The sequence below is a fragment of the Alternaria arborescens genome (assembly GCF_004154835.1).
Source record: "Alternaria arborescens strain FERA 675 chromosome Unknown contig_9, whole genome shotgun sequence".
Classification (NCBI taxonomy): domain Eukaryota; kingdom Fungi; phylum Ascomycota; class Dothideomycetes; order Pleosporales; family Pleosporaceae; genus Alternaria; species Alternaria arborescens.
In genome coordinates this window covers 56,079-72,368 of record NW_021167864.1, presented here as the reverse complement: position 1 = coordinate 72,368, position 16,290 = coordinate 56,079, and the positions used below count along the sequence as shown (strand labels likewise).

General features: G+C 50.4%; 8 protein-coding genes across 8 annotated transcripts; 6 read left to right on the top strand and 2 right to left on the bottom strand.

The window, feature by feature from the left end:
* Positions 1-548: 548 nt before the first annotated feature.
* AA0111_g4694 (hypothetical protein) lies at positions 549-2,152 on the top strand (the record flags this gene model as incomplete). The annotated part of the gene is made up of 2 exons (XM_028650724.1): positions 549-957; positions 1,008-2,152. The coding sequence occupies 2 exons, from the start codon at positions 549-551 to the stop codon at positions 2,150-2,152; spliced, it is 1,554 nt and encodes a 517-aa protein (XP_028507548.1).
* A 1,359-nt stretch (positions 2,153-3,511) lies between these two features.
* AA0111_g4693 (hypothetical protein) lies at positions 3,512-4,588 on the top strand (the record flags this gene model as incomplete). The annotated part of the gene is made up of 1 exon (XM_028650723.1): positions 3,512-4,588. One exon carries the CDS (start codon positions 3,512-3,514, stop codon positions 4,586-4,588), a length of 1,077 nt encoding a protein of 358 aa, XP_028507549.1.
* A 157-nt stretch (positions 4,589-4,745) lies between these two features.
* Positions 4,746-5,824, bottom strand: AA0111_g4692 (hypothetical protein; the record flags this gene model as incomplete). Its single annotated transcript, XM_028650722.1, has 2 exons — positions 4,746-4,863; positions 4,920-5,824. 2 exons carry the CDS (start codon positions 5,822-5,824, stop codon positions 4,746-4,748), a joined length of 1,023 nt encoding a protein of 340 aa, XP_028507550.1.
* A 449-nt stretch (positions 5,825-6,273) lies between these two features.
* On the top strand, positions 6,274-7,365 carry AA0111_g4691 (hypothetical protein; the record flags this gene model as incomplete). Its single annotated transcript, XM_028650721.1, has 1 exon — positions 6,274-7,365. One exon carries the CDS (start codon positions 6,274-6,276, stop codon positions 7,363-7,365), a length of 1,092 nt encoding a protein of 363 aa, XP_028507551.1.
* Positions 7,366-7,588: 223 nt separating this feature from the next.
* On the top strand, positions 7,589-8,721 carry AA0111_g4690 (hypothetical protein; the record flags this gene model as incomplete). The annotated part of the gene is made up of 2 exons (XM_028650720.1): positions 7,589-8,354; positions 8,417-8,721. 2 exons carry the CDS (start codon positions 7,589-7,591, stop codon positions 8,719-8,721), a joined length of 1,071 nt encoding a protein of 356 aa, XP_028507552.1.
* Positions 8,722-9,065: 344 nt separating this feature from the next.
* AA0111_g4689 (hypothetical protein) lies at positions 9,066-10,280 on the top strand (the record flags this gene model as incomplete). Its single annotated transcript, XM_028650718.1, has 2 exons — positions 9,066-9,119; positions 9,174-10,280. The coding sequence occupies 2 exons, from the start codon at positions 9,066-9,068 to the stop codon at positions 10,278-10,280; spliced, it is 1,161 nt and encodes a 386-aa protein (XP_028507396.1).
* Positions 10,281-11,083: 803 nt separating this feature from the next.
* On the top strand, positions 11,084-11,965 carry AA0111_g4688 (hypothetical protein; the record flags this gene model as incomplete). Its single annotated transcript, XM_028650717.1, has 1 exon — positions 11,084-11,965. One exon carries the CDS (start codon positions 11,084-11,086, stop codon positions 11,963-11,965), a length of 882 nt encoding a protein of 293 aa, XP_028507395.1.
* Positions 11,966-12,786: 821 nt separating this feature from the next.
* Positions 12,787-14,847, bottom strand: AA0111_g4687 (hypothetical protein; the record flags this gene model as incomplete). Its single annotated transcript, XM_028650716.1, has 2 exons — positions 12,787-14,537; positions 14,643-14,847. The coding sequence occupies 2 exons, from the start codon at positions 14,845-14,847 to the stop codon at positions 12,787-12,789; spliced, it is 1,956 nt and encodes a 651-aa protein (XP_028507394.1).
* Between the last annotated feature and the right edge of the window lie 1,443 nt (positions 14,848-16,290).

Below are 16,290 nucleotides of genomic sequence, written 5' to 3'. Positions count from 1 at the left end.
GATTAGATAACCGTGCGGCTGATGACAAGCTCCACCGTACAGGTTAGCGCGTGGCTCGGGCTCGTGCCAAGCCACGTAAGAACTTCAGAGAAACCGAGAGACGCTCCGACGCGCCAGCTACATCTTTTGGTCTTCGTGCTCATGCCGTGATGACCCAATTGCGACTACTCTAGGCTGGTTAATTATGTGACGGCGCTGGTTTACCGGCAGCGTCGGAAGTGGTGATCCGGGGGCGTTCGCGATGGTGAGTGCCATGACTGCGAATACACGCCAGCTCGAAATTCGGCTTCTTCAATCTACCCGGACTCACTTCGGACTGTTATCATAGAAGTAGTCGACGAGTCTAGTGTCAGAGCCGGGCTATGCGATACGTGCTTATGCCGTCTTTCTGCAGTCTGGGTTTTTGACTTCCGACAGGACACCAAGCAGTAATCGTTCAGATCTGGGAACTCACTCACGCCCAATGCTCGCTGTTTCTCATCAAACACAACTTACCACTCCCTTCTCGTTGATGGAGACTTCCAATTAGAAAGCACGCAACTTCGAATATGAGCATTCTAACATCCTTGGACATTGACTCCTCAAAACTTCTTCTTTACGGCATTGTCACGATCATATTCCTCTCAGTTCTGAAGTCCGGATCGCACAATGGCAAGAAGTCTAAGTCATCAATTCCGCATGCTCCGCGCATTCCATACAAACTTCCTTTCGGACTGGATATGGCTTGGAAACTCGTAACACGTCTACATTCAAACACATTTGTTGAATACGTATGCGAGGAAGTTCTCAATACTCCTGGTCGCACGATCGAGATGAATCTACTAGGGGGTGACATTTTCATCACCGATAGAGCGGAGAACATCAAGGCTATACAAGCAGATCAGTTTGCGGACTTTGCTAAAGGGCAGACGCCACACGATGTGTTCAGTAGTATATTGGGAGACTCTGTCTTTACAAGTGAGTGCGATCTCGGAAACTGCATGATACAGCTGCTGACGTCTTTCTAGCGGATGGCCCTTTGTGGAAGACGAGCAGGGAGCAACTAGAGCCGCATGTCTCTCGTGTTCGTCCGGACGATATACCTGTAGCTGAGGAACACATGCAGAAGCTTCTCAAACTGATCAAAAGCTCGCCCGAGAGGGTCGATGTGTATGATGTGGTCGACAGGTTTCAACTCGATCTAGTGAGCCAAGTTTTCCTTGGGGAATCCACAAACTCACTATCAGCGAACCAACAACCTTTCCGTAAGGCCATGGAAGATCTGCTGACATACAATACCAATCGTCTACTTTTTGGCCGCCTTGCAAATTTGTTTCCCGACTGGCTTTTTGCACCCAAGGCCTATCGTGAATTGACGCGTTACATCAACGACCTCATCGAAAAGACTCTGGCTCTGCCAATCAACAATCAGACAGATCTCAAGACAGAGAAAGAGTTTAACCTTGTGGAGGATCTGGTCGCCACGCATCCGAATGATCGATATTTTATCAGAGGCCAGCTCATAGCAGTCCTGATGGCTTCTAAGGATCCGGGTGCTATCCTTTCTACGTGGACCATATACCATCTGGCCCGGGATCCAGCATTGTGGAAAAGACTTCAGCAGGAAGTTGAAGTGCACATCGGCATGGATGCAATTCCTACAACAGCTCAACTGAGGAAGTTATACCTCCTAGCCAACACAGTCAAAGAGTCCATGAGAATGTACCACCCGCTCGGCCTCAACATTCGAGAGGCCAGAAGTGATGCGATTCTGCCCGTCGGCGGCGGCCCAGATGGGAAAGATCCCATATCGGTTTCAAAAGGACAGATTATTGTTTACTCAGTCGCTGGCCTCCAGCGTAACAAAGCCAAGGTCGGCGCAGATGCTGATGTATGGGATCCTTCACGATGGGACACTTGGTCGCCAAAGTACGGCGACTACCTACCCTTTAGCATCGGGCCACGTCAATGCCCCGGCAGAGTCTTTGGTCGATTCCAGATTCAATATATCCTGGTGCGACTTCTTCAAGAGTTTGAGAGGATTGAGTGGTGTGGACTTGGCGGTGATGGGGACAAAGGCACGGAAGAGATGAAGATCAAGGTCGAGCTCAATCTTAAGCCAGCTGAGGCCGTAGTTTGCAACTTCGTGCCGCGTCGCAAGAATACTGCTTAGCGCTGAGATTGAAAGATTTACAGGCGTTTTGGGCGATCGGAGCCTGTGATGAATATATTCGACTAGCATGCAAGAAATGATATCCTCATACTCCTTACACTATGCTAGATGCGAATTTCTACTGACGCTGGATCGCGCCAGCATCTGGAATCTATGCTACGTCCCTGTTGTCACAGTTTACAGGTCATCTAGGCGTGCATTTCCCCAGACGTTCCGATTCCGATCGGAACTTCCGGTTCAGGGTCCGCACTAACTCAGGTACCCACAGCCTGACTCGCAAGCCACCGTTAGCATGAGTACTAGGTTATCCAGCGGTGTAATGCAAGAAATCTACCGAATCTCCGACATAGTGCCACAGACCACTGCTGACTACCACCGAAACTAAGCTCTTAGTCTGGCGGGCATTCTTGGTCGTCAACAAGTTGAAAAGACAACATCCGTTTATCCAACAACCTGGGTACCCAGGCTGTATCGTGCCTAAGCAGTGGAGCAATACATGTAGCTTACGACCTGGAAGTAGGCCGGCTTGGCAAAACGCCGAGCAGACATTCAACATCATACTTGGTCGAATCGTCGTTCAGTCATACATCTCTGCGGAATAGTCCTTGGTCCGCCTCGGTCCCCGGTACAGGCAACTTCCGCGTTTCGTACATCGTATAAGCAAGACGATGCTCGCGGATGAGCATTACCGCACCGCGAATACGAGTGACCGATTACTAGACACCTACTAAGCAGATATACCCACCAATCCCATGCTTGGAAGGATAGGTATCAACATACACTTTCCATACGCGTAACGAACAGCTATTCGCGACATTCGTGCTTCCACATACGCGCGATGGGCACCTCAACAATATGGTTCACTCAAGGGGTCGCCAGATATGACGAGGTATCTTCGATATGGATAATTATGGGAATAACTATATGCGTGGTAATGAACCCAAGTGAGCACCATGCAAGACACAAGTTGACTGACCTGCGTCTCAGGCCTTGGTGTATACTCTCTGCTCTGTTGTCTACAACCTTTACCTCAATCCACTTAAACAAGTGCCTGGCCCTTTTTTGTGGTCTATCTCGTCTACACCGCTTTTCCTGGCATCTATCTCTGATACGCCACATAAAAAAATCCTCGAGTTGCATCAGAAGTATGGCGGGGTCGTACGAACAAGTCCAAACTCCGTGTCATGTCTCCACGCCACAGCATGGAAAGAAGTCTACGGACACCGTAAGCCCGGCCAGCCGGAAAACCTCAAACACCCAGGCTTCGTAGCCGAAGTCGCATCAGGCATCATCGGGGCCGACACAGAGACTCATACATACCAACGTCAACTAATAGCCCCGGGATTTGCGGCGCAAGGGATGCAGCGCCAGGAGCACATTATTCGGCACCATGTCAACAACCTCTTCAGCTGCTTTGAAGAACACTGTGCCAAGGGACGACCCCTTGACCTGGCCAAATGGTTCAACTATTTCTCGTTTGACATCATTGGCGATCTCAGCTTTGGCGAGTCCTTTGGGAACCTGGAGCGGGGGGACTTCCACCCGTGGATTGCGACGATCTTAGAGTTCTTCGTTGCGCAGCATGATATGGCGCATTTTCGGCGGGCATATCCGTTCTTGGAGGCGATGGTGGGCCCTCTTGTTAAGGTCCTTGCTGCGAAGATCATCCTGAAGCATAACACGTTCATGCGTACCCAGGTCGCGAAACGTTTGGCTTTGGAGCCTACTCGGCCGGACTTCATTGATGGTATGAAATTTGACCATTCTAAGGGAAAAGAAGGTCTTTCTTTTGAAGCAATCTGTCATAACGCGAGCATCTTCGTCGTGGCTGGATCCGAAACAACTGCACTCGCACTTACCGGGGCGACTTACCTACTCTGTACCCATCCGGAGGTGCTCAACAAGCTCAAAGAAGAGATTGACTCATCTTTCGATAGTGAACAACAGATCACTCTTCTCAGCGCGCAGCGACTCAAGTATCTTACAGCCGTCATAGATGAGACCCTGCGTATTTACCCAGCCGCTGTAGGCTCCGTGCCGCGACTGATCCAACGCCATGGCGAGGTAGTCGGCGGACACTTCCTTCCAGGAGGCACATGCGTGGATATATGGCATTGGGCAATGTATCATAACCCAGCTAACTTCACCGAGCCAGAGGTTTTTGCTCCCCAACGATGGCTTGGAGACCCTCGCTTTGAAGGCGATAAGAAAGTGGCATTCCAGCCTTTCTCAACGGGAAAACGCAGTTGCATTGGTCAGAATCTTGCGCATTCCGAGATAAAGCAGATCATGGCCCGGCTGCTGTGGAAGTACAATATTGAGCTCGTAGATCGCGAGTGGTACGACAAGCCATGGCATGATCAACCCGTGCGCGCTTCTTACGTGCACCCGCCGTTGAATGTTAGATTTAATCTTAGGACAGAACAGTTGGAATAGATTCGTACAGCCAGTCAGATGAAAATTACAATCCTATTGCAGCGTGGACGAAGGACGTAGCTCCGCTCAAAGATACTCGGGTGTGGATTCTGCGTACCGGAACGTTCCGATGCCGGTCGGAAGCTCCGGTGAACACCACAAGTTTTCGATCTTCTGACTAGAACTCATGCATGAAGTCCTCTGAGACGTCCAGGGATGACAAAAGATTCCTGGTTTCTTTCAGAACCTTCTTCTGCATATCCTCGCCGCGCTTTGAATACATCAGAACAGGGTATCTAGCATGATGTCAGCGAAGACTGGTCGAAACGCAGTCGAGTGAACCTTCACTTACGGGCGTACTCCCCACTCGCTCAAAAAGCCTCCATGACTTTCTCGCCCTGCGACTGCCACGGCATGAACGTATGTATTGGCACCCTCTTTCAAGCTCCTGCCAAACAGAGCAAAGTACACTGAGAACATGTATCTCAAAACAATACTTGTGTTGATGGTGCGCCAGATCTCTGTATCGCCTACCAACCCCGGACAAACCGTGTTGATAATCACCTCATCCGGGTTGATCAGCGCTGCCAGTCTTCTCAGAACAACCATCTGCAACAACTTCTCACGGGCATACCACTTCGTAGGATCGTATTTCTCGTCAAACTGCGGCAAGATTGGTTTCTCGTGATTGAAATCCGCAAAATATGCGGTGGTAGATGTCACAACCGTAAGTCTAGCTGGCTTTCCACCTAGACATCCTTTGGATCTTAGAGTCGGCAAGAGAAGCACAGCTAGCATGATTGTTGAGAGGTAGTTGACTTGGAAGGTCTGCTCTTTTCCTGTCTTGGTCGAGACAATACAGTCCTTATTCTGCACACCGGCATTGAGGATGACAATGTCAATCCTACCTAAAGTCTGACATTTCATGGCAAACGCAGAGACAGACTCGAAGTCTTCCATGTCTAGGATCCAGACCTCAACTTGAGCGATTGGAAACTCATTGCGGAGAGCTTCTGCCGCGGCATCGCCTTTGGCTTGAGACCGGACGGCTAGTATCAGCCGAGAGAGATCTAGCTGGAGAAGCTGCCGTGCTGCTTCGAGCCCTAGACCGGTATTTGATCCGGTGACTATGGCTGTCTGGCCGTCAAGTTTGACGTCTGCTGCGATTGGAGGAGGGTGCATGAATAATTGGCGGTATATAAAGCCTATGCCACTTTGGAAAATGAGGCGGCTGCGGATTGGGTCCCATGAAGACATGTTGACTGTCGTATCGATACTCAGAAGTGCTGTTCATGGTCCACTGTCGGAGTACCTTACAATATCAGTGACTTTGTTTGCAGCAATAAGCCCTAAACAATGAGGTGTCTCTATTTGTGGGTCGAAAAGGCCCTGCATCGTATTCGCAAGCCCTGCAGCAGTCGACTACCCCGACGTTATCCTCTTTATCCAGATCTCAGAAAAGTAGAATCGTGGCCTGGCCAGAAAATCTCTAGATTTTGTCGGTGAGCGCAAGAGCCACCGAATTTCCGCCTAGCTGAAAGACACCGAGTCGCATCCGGAAGTTCCCCAAAGCCACCGGATTACCGCCTAGCCAATCAAGTGGGTACCTTCCATGCTAGCGTGCGACTCGCATCGTGACATTCAAGGCATCGAAAGACAAGGCCGTTGGTAGTTATTTGTCTTTCTCTACCAGTTCGCTCGAAACCATGCCTGCACTCGTGGAGCTCCCTTTCAAAGGGCTAACCCTCATCGCCAAATATGCTTTCCAGCCGATCATCACCGGGCCAATTCTCGGATTACTGCTGTGCACCCCAGAACAGACATGGGGAGACGCATTGGAAGCAGCGCCTTTCTCCAGAACCGACAACCCATCCAATCTGATTCGAACACTCGGTTTTCTGGTCACTGTGGGTGTGATAAGGGATATCAACACAGCGCTAAACGCGTGGGCTACAAACAACTGGCAGATACGCGCAGGACACGGTTGGAACTGGTCTTCTGAGATAGCAGTCGTTACCGGAGGATGCAGTGGAATCGGTAAAGCCATTGCGGAGACTCTGACGTCGCACGGGATCCGCGTAGCAGTGCTCGATGTGCAGGACGCACCCAATGCGTTTAAATCAAACAGCCTGCTAACATGCTTCCGATGCGACATCTCCAGCCCTACAGCAATAGCAGAGGTAGCCGACACGATTCGGAACGAACTGGGACGTCCCTCAATCCTCGTTAACAACGCCGGCATCACGGGTTCTCACACGATCTTGAAGACCCCAAACGAGTTTCTCAGCCGTATCTTCGATGTAAATATTCTCTCGCACTGGCGGTTAGTCCAGCAGTTCGTCCCGGACATGGTGGCGAAGAACAAAGGCCATGTTGTGACGGTAGCGAGTGTGAACTCTTTTCTGACAAACTCGGCGAACGCTGACTATGTGGCGACCAAAACCGCTGCGTTGTCGTTCCACGAAGGTCTTACCAGTGAACTGAAGATCTGGTATAAAGCGTCGGGTGTCAAGACTACTATTGCACACCCAGCTTTCGTGCGCACTCCTTTAATCGAGGACATGATCTTGAAGAGTGGCCAGGATCCGAAGATTCTTGAGACTATGATGATGCCGGAGGAGGTCGCGGAGGTTATTGTCAGGCAGATTATTAAGAGACGCGGTGCGCAGCTTTTCATTCCTAGCTGGGGAGCGCCGATATCATGGTTGAAAGGCTGGCCTAATTGGGCACAGGAGCTTGTACGGGATGCGTTCGGGAAAACCAGTGCTGTTACAGGTGGTTCGATGATCGCATACTGAATCTTGAGTCCAGTAAGCTTGTGTATTAGAGAATGAACACCGAATTAGTGCCGTGTAAGCTTCCCACTCGGAGCTGATAAGTAGGTTAGCCTTGATTACCATGCATGCATTCTTGGCTTTGTAGACGTACGATATATATAACGTCTTCGCGCAGTCTCGCATGCCTCAAACCATCTTCACATTCTGTGTCCCTTCCATTTACTTAGACAACCAGTACTCAATAATGGCTTCCGAGTTTTCCCTAGCAGAGACGCCCATCGGCAGATACTTTGCGTCCATGGCTGAGATGGGAGTAATGCGCGTCTTCGTCGAGCACGGCATCTTCGATGCCATTCCAGATGAGGGTATCTCTCTCGAAGACCTTGCAACAAAGCTGAAAGTGGATTATAAACTCATCGAACGATTCGCGGCTTTCCTACTTTCCATCGGCGTGCTGACATCCCCGGCACCCGGACACGTGGCCCATTCACCCTCGTCAAAGGCCTTCACAGACCCGCGTGTCTCGCAATTCTACTCGTATCTCTTCGACTTCTTCATGGGGCCGACGACGCATTGGACAGCCTATTTCGCAGAGAATGGGCTCGCCGAGCCGCCGAGATCGAATCGGTCGCCGGGTGGGTTCGCGCTGGGTATGCCTGACAAGACGGCGTACGAGATCATGGCGGCTATTCCAGGTTTAGCGACGAGGATGAATGGCGCGATGGCGATTGATGGCGATATCCCTGTCACGGGGGTATACGATTTCAGCTGGGTCGCTACGTATGCTGCAGGGGATGAGAAGAGGGTGCTTATTGTTGATGTTGCCGGTGGTAAAGGACAGGCGTTGAAAGACATTCTAGAGGAGACGCCAGCGATTCCCGCGGCCAGATGTGTTCTGCAGGATCAGCCGCATGTTATTGACGAGGCGGTCGCAGAGCACAAGGATTCCGCTGTTTTGGGACCAGTAAAGAAGGTTGGGTCCAGCATTTTCGGGGAACAACCTACCAAAGGTATAGAAATCGAGACTTCTCGCGATACATCATTTCGAGGATGAGCTGACCGAATGCTATAGGTGCCCTCGTGTACTATATACGTCGCGTTCTGAACGACTGGTCCGACCACGAAGCCCTTCAGATCCTGAAGAACGTGCGTGCGGCTTGCGCGGAAGATTCGCGCGTGCTGATTGCGGAGTACTTGCGTCCCGAACAGCCCAGCGTGTATACCAGCACCGTCGACATGTTCATTCTGAATATTGGCGGCAAGGTGCGCAGTGAGAAGACATTTGGGGAGCTTGCGGCGAAGGCTGGGCTGGAGATCGTGTCGGTGGCGAGGCATGACAAAACAGAATCGGCGGTGGTTGAGCTGGCACCGATTTAGTAGCTTCGATACATCACTTTGCCTGACGCATCATCTTTAGAATCACCAAAGCAGTCATCGAAGTATGGACACGATCAGTTTTTGGGTGAAACACCAGGCGTATTACGCGTCGATAGCTTATCTTACCAGGTCACGTGTCTTCGCGTTTTAGCGTCAAACCTTAGCTCAGCTTGTCAGCTTCCCCGCGCTGTACACCTCAACCGCCTTACATACCTCGATACCAACTATCAGCTTTTCCACATTATCTCAAGCAAAAGTGTGACTTGTCATAAATCTTTGGATAAGCCGTGGCTCTATCGTCATCGGACATTATCAGGCACAACCTCAGGCGTTCCTACACAACAATGGCTACTGCGGCGTCTTCGAGTTCATTCCGCTTCCGTGACCTTCCTGGCGAGGTAAGCCACCCAGGTTTCCATTTATGTACCGTGCACTGACTCCGGAAATGACAGATTCGTAATAAGGTCTATCGTATCGTACTATGCAGTTTCCGTCCGCCACCAACTACGATAGAGCCCTCGTCTTTCTTCACTCCGGAACTTGCCAAACATGATATCGAGACTAGTATACTGCGTACATCGAAGGAAACATATCTTGAAGCTTACGATGTCATGGTTAAGAGTAATCGCTTCGTCAAGATCACATCGTCCCGAGGTCATTCCCTGCGGGGTCCCTTGAAAGGGCGGGCAATTCGGATGATCGCGATTGACGAAGGAATCGTCGACAAATTTAAAGGATACGTGCTTGGTGTGCACATTGGTTTCAAAAGCCCGCGGAAAATCTCTATCACCCATGATCCCGGACATGACCCTCATAGTCTATTTGAACCCGTCAGCGCTATGATCCTTCACAGTGACATGGAGAGTTTCTGCGACGCATTGAACGATGTACAATTACACGATTCGGGTTTTGTTAGTAAAGTCAGGATTTCCATTACTATGGCTCCAGTTCTAGACTTGGTTCAAGGCAAGGATACATCGCCGACGTTCGCCAGTTTCTTCACCAAACAGACGCAAGAAACGCTGTTGAAGCCTCTCATGGCCAAACTGTATGGATATAAATCAGTCGAGATTAACGGCCACGTGGACGATACCTTGGTAATTGCTGTTCGTCAAAGCCTCGCTGAAGACCGATATTCCAACCCTGCAACTGTTCTAGCAGATTTTGCTGCAGAGAAAGACCGGTATACACGAATATTTAAAGACAACAACATACAAGAGGCCTGCATGGGTTGGCAAGACACTGTATACGAGCTGGAGAAGTTGCATCAGTCTGACTCTTGGCCAAATCTGGTTCGACGTGGAGGTCATGAGTTTGTGTCACAAATAGTCCCACTATATTTTCTCATGCAGCTCAACATTGCCCACATCCAGATTGGCAACATGCAGACCTTCGCATTTGGTTCCGAAATGTTGGCTGAAGGTGAACTCATATCCGCCCTTCGGTCGACGAAAGAAGGCTTCTGGCAATCCGGCTACAAATTCAGGCCATCTGCTCAGCATCTCGCGAAATTGCGATACCGGTACGCGCTTTTCATGAGGTTAGAAGGAAATCCTTAGAATGCAGATCGTGCGTTGAAACACATCGATGCCGCACTTCGTCTGCAACCGGGGGATGCTGCACTCATGAGAGAACGCGAGACAATACTCGCATGGATACAACAGCTCTAGAATCAGATTCAGTAATCTCTACCTATGCTTAGGTCTTTTTATTGCTACTGAAGGATGGTGATTTCTCTTTGTGTTCCTAGCCCTTGGTTTCACCGCAGAGCTTGGCGATTGGCTGGGGAACTATAATCGTTCTAGCCGAAGCGCTCGATTGCTACTTTTTCAATTCTCCTGCACTTACCTCTTTTCTCATCGCGCGCCCCTTCGGTGAGACGCCCTCAACATGGTCTCGATGAAATCCGCCGTCTTGAAAGACGCGCAGAACAACCCTTCCGCTTCATGGACCTTCCTGGAGAGCTGCGCAACAAGGTATACGCTTTACTCCTTTGTTCCTTCGGATCTACCCCGAAACCCGCTAGAGAGCGCAGCGACGCCTTTCTCGACGACCGTTCTGGCTTATTGCATGTTGTCGACCTTCCGCACACGAACAACCCAACTATCCTTCGTACCAATAGCCAGATCCATCGCGAAGCCTGCAATGTCATGACCAAGACCAACCGTTTCATTCGCGTTCGACTCACACAAGCTCTACCCCTTCGAAAGATCATTTGCTGTCTGGGTGTTGCGGTAGTCGCGACTGGGCACCGTGCAGCGCAATCCAGCGGGTACGTCAAGATCTCCTAGCTCAAACTCTGAACTGTTGCATCAAGTACACCCACTGGTAGACCAGATACAGATATTTGGTAGACATAATTATGTCGACGTACCCACTCAGCAAATACCAGGGTCAATCATGCGACTCCCGATCGACTAGTACAATCGTTCTTGTCATCGATCTTGAGCTGTTCTGCCCTGACTTTAAGAAAGTAGACGCAATATCTCCAGTGTTATCTAAATATATAACAAAGGTCATTGACGTAGCCCCGATGCTCGATCATAGACGCCCATGGTATCGGGACGACTTTACCACTTTCTTTTCCGAGACCATCCAAAAGGCGATATTGAAGCCGTTACTCTTGCTGAGAGAAATTGCTAGCGTCGAATTTCGGGGCCCTTTCATGCCGAATATTGCGGTCAAGCTTGGGAACAGCATGATATCCGACGAGCATGAAGATCTTGACCACAGCTTTCATCTTATAACGTGGATCAAGGAACTTGGAGTCAAGTCGTATTATGAAGGCAATATGAAGAGTGCAATCTCAATTTGGGGAGTCGCACTGATCAGGTTGCTGTGCATGCGTGAGAGTAAAGCCTGGACAAAGCTTATGGAAATGTATGGAGAAACTCCGATTAACAGGTTCGTGACGCTGCAATGCTCATTCAGTCTCAACTTGACACAGGCCGAGATAGTTGGGTGGCGCGAAGCCTCATGGAGTGCCACAAGGGAGACTGGCCTGGATGTGGTCCGCATGTGCCGCCACCAAGGATACTGGAAGTATGGCTACACCTGGACCTTACCTAACGTTCTGGCTGCGAAGTACTTTTACCGGACGGCTTTGTGCATTAGACTCTGGAGACAAATCTCGGAGACTGTTGTCGCTTTGGAATCCATCAGCCAAGCTCAGACGCTTGCACCTTACGATCCCGCCATACCGAAGGAGCAACGTAACATCAAGAGGTGGGCAGGCATGTTTTGATAACGGCATGGCGAATGGCGATCTTTGGAGAGGTTGTATTGACACCCCAACATTTCGAAAGCTCTCATCACATCTGCACAACATCACTTGACATGTCCGATGTAGGTGAAGGTATCTTCGCTTCACGACGGGACGTTGGGAGTTGGACCGATGCTCTAGATACTACCACCAGATTATGACCAATAAAGCCATATGAGATCGTCGGCATGCAATATCTTGCATCGTCTTCCCAACAAGGGCAGATTGACGTAGATAGCAATAGATGTACTCATTCATAGCATGTGACCTTTTGCTTGTTTGATTCTTTCACTACGCTCAGAGGGAGACAGAATGAACATCTCGAAACTCTTGCGACTTCTATCTGAGCCTATGTCGCATATAAATTGCAATACGGAAGAGAACGCCGGCGACAGCAGAGACGGAAGGCAAGTATGGCAGCTATTCAGGAGTTAAGAACATAGTAATGTCGCTATCATTAATCATGCTGGCTACAATGATTTCTTTCATACTGCGTTTGCATGCGAGGAAATATCGGGTTCAGATAGACTTCAGGAAAGGCGATTGCAGAATGATATCCTAGAGTTACTAGGGCGTTCATCTGCGCCTATCAAGAACGCGTACAAGTCTATATCCCTACGACTACCGGACTCGGCGTCTACGATGCAGAAGCGGCTATATGCAAGGCCTATATTCCACGCGAAGCAAACGTTAATTCTAGTGATAGGACAAACTCCTCTACACATTCAGACAGTTGCTCACATACTCGATAGTCGTAGGAATATCATAGAAATACTTTGATGTACATTCATATACTTCCGTTTTCAGTAAGATATCTCATCAGCCCAATCTTCCCTGATCATCTCGCTACCCTTCTCAGCCACCATGTAAATACTCGCCAAGATGTTAGCATCCGGAAGTACCGGTACAATGCTACAATCAACAACTCTCAATCCATCAACGCCATACACTCTCAACCTACTATCTACGACACCTCCATTCTCAAACGGCAGCATTTGGTTCGTACCAGTAGCATGCCAGTTTGGAATCGTGTTCGCTTTGATGTACTCCAAGATAGCTTCATCATCGTCATCAGCAACCGCGGGGCCAGGGCTGACTTCACCAGCGTTCGGCCCGATTGTAAAGCGAGACAAGGCCGGGTGGCGAAGAATGGAGCGGAGGTACTTGAACGAGGCAATACCGACAGCGCTATCGGTGGGGTCGGCATAGTAATTGCTATTAATGAGGGGGCTATCAGACATGGAGGCACTGCGGAGGGTCACGGTACCGCGGGATAGCTGGACCATGCTAGAAGCCGTGACGGAGATGTAGGAGTCGTTCGGTAGTGGTGCCCAGTATGGTGTAGGGATCCACGGGTACCAGACACTCTCAAATAGGTATTCAATGTGTGTTTGGTTCGCCAGACCGGCGTCGATGACGGCCTGCGCACCGATATCACGGAGTTGCTGCTCGGTGAGCTTCTGGAACCCGTTCGTTACGCCGGATGGAGCAGTGTATTGACCTGTGAGGTTCTGGTAGTATGCTTCTTGAGCGGCGCGCAAATTTTGGGGTGTGCGAGACATGTCGGTTGTGGAAGCATTATCCTGCGCACGCGCCATGATACTGAACACGGAGTGATCATTAAGATTGCGGCCGACGTTTTCATTAATCACGACCGGCTGTACGCCGACCTTCTCCAATTCAGCAGCTGGGCCAATGCCGGAGACCATGAGGAGCTGAGGCGAGTGAAAAGCACCCATGCTTACGATGACTTCGTTACGTGCTCTTGCTTGACTTGAAAAGCCAGTCAGCTGGTTGATATAGCTGACACCAACGGCGCGCGGTCTGCTGCTAGTGGAGTTTGTCATGTTGCCAGATGGGCTGCTGAAAACGATCCCAGTGACAGGCGCGTCATGCAAAACCCGTAGATTCGTTCGGTTGCGAGCTTGCTCATAGAAACTGTCGTAACTAGAGCTTCTTCGGAGCATACTGTTGAGGGTAGCCGTTCCGTGTTTCACACCCACACCGTCACCAAGATTGAGATCCTCAACGATAGGTATGTTCGCAGCTTCGCTGCAAGCGACAATAAACCCATCTGTAGATGGCGGAACATATCCTTGAAAGCCTAGCTCAAGTGGTCCTCCACCATACGCATCAGCGTCGAACGTCTTGTAATCTTGGCTGAACACTGAAAGCTCTGGTGTTGTAATGGGCGCATTCATCTTTGTACTCTTCCTGAACAGGCGATACACATCGTTCCACCCCCATCCTGGGTTGCCCAACTCGGCCCAATGATCGTACACGCTGGCTGAGCCTCGTGCATAGTAAAGACCATTCGTCGTGCTAGACCCACCGAGGGTTCGTCCGCGAAGGTACTGCAGGGTGCGATTGTTTAAGTGTTCTTGTGGTGTGGTCAAAAGACCCCAGTCGATAACACTGCCTTTGATGAACTGATTGCCACCAGGTGATTCGTGTGATAGGACCTGCTCAGGACTAGGACCGGCTTCGAGGACCAGCACAGAAAAACGTCCAGACTCCGTAAGACGATTCGCCAGAACGAGACCGGCTGTTCCCCCTGCATACTGTTAGTAGAACCATCGAGGTATGCTGACAAGCAAACGCAAATGGAAAATGTTCCTGGAGCAGTTTATGAGGGCACAGGAGTGTGTATACTACGTACCACCTGCGACGATGAAGTCGTACTCTTCGTTGAAGACGGGCTCTTGATCTTGACCCCCTTGCTGCGGAAGGTCAGCTGGCCCCTGACGTTTCCCCAACTGTGAATTATGTAGGTTGTACGTCGGCCACGCGGAGGCTATGCTGGTCAAAGACGAGATCGAGAGCAATAGACATGTCGATGCCTGAGCTGCGGTGCAATACCGCATCTTGAAAGTATGCTTGCTCTTTCTCTTCCGCCTGGGTAAGTGATCAGAAGAGTGCAAAACAAAATAGCTTCACTTTTTTCGAGACTATGGTACTGTGATAATCTACACAATCACGACGGAGCGGATGTATCCTTTTATACTTAGTTGTCATCTCTGTCGCAATGGGCGGAATCAAGGACAAAATAGCCAAGGCCTTGGGCGTGGGCTTCCTGCGCCTTGGTACACGCAATCGCATGCTGAAAAAACAAGCTCAAGATTTGCTGTCAGCCACGCCGAGAGTGCCGGACAGCTCCGCCATAGCCGGTGATGTTCGAATTCCAAGTCTTGAAAACAACCCGTGTCAGGGTGAGCCCAGTTGGGACGCGTCTTGGCTTCTTACAATGGGGCCATAGTACACGCTCCGGTGAGGGCGGTTCTCTCAAAGGTGCCTTGCTTACACCGGCAACGATGACTACAAGGAGGGGCAACACGTGTAGTAGAACGGCGTGCTGTGTAACATTGCTGCAAACACCTGGAAGTCGCAAGAAAGGGCCATTCGTGGCACCGCGTGATAGCGCAGGTGCAACCTTGCAAGATGGTTCCTATGTAGAATACCCCAGGCCAAGGCAGAATCGTCATTGCCGAGCCTGGGGTTACGCGAGATCGCGGCTCAATGTCGATCTACGTACCTCCATGTAAGCCCGCCCAGCAGGTAGGGCCGGAGTTTGCAGTCGCAGAAACGTTGATAGTGCTAGTGACAGGTGCCAATGCGACGGCTCGAGGAGCGTTCTCCGGAAGTGCGGGGAAGCTAAGCCACCGCCAATGGATAGCGACGCGCACCTTTCGATACATCGGGAAGTATCTGGGTATGCAGAACGATATGCGCGTATGGAACGACTACTCCGTACGGTCGTACGCGATGCTCGTGGCCATGCACCTGTTCCAATGTTCGTGTAAGCCTTAGGCGTGAGCCGGTGTTCCGAACCAGAATATTCGCTTCTTGTCGACATGGCGCGTCATCTAGCGATGAGGAAATTCATCCGGCATACGATCGCTTGATGGATATGTGATTAACATCAGCAGCAGATTCGATCCGGTCCATTGTTCGAGATGACGTTGCTTGCGCCTCACTCTACACCCGTATTTGAGCAGGCTGATGGAGAGTTCTAACTGAACGGAATTTTCCTTTTGTAGGGGATCCGTGGATTACGTTGCTACACTTCTTCGTATCCGTTTGATTCGGGCGATATGTGATGAAAGACTGGGGTAGGACTTGATAAGAAGTTGGCTGGCGTCCATGCGCAAAGTGTCGAGAAAGAAGATGATGATAGAGCCCGGACTGAGAAGTATGAATGAAGAGGCGGCGTTCCATTACCTAAACAAGCCTCGCGATTACTCATCGGGCTGCCCCTTTGCACCTGCAAAGACTGATTCCGACTCCGCCTCAAGCACTATCTTCTTAGT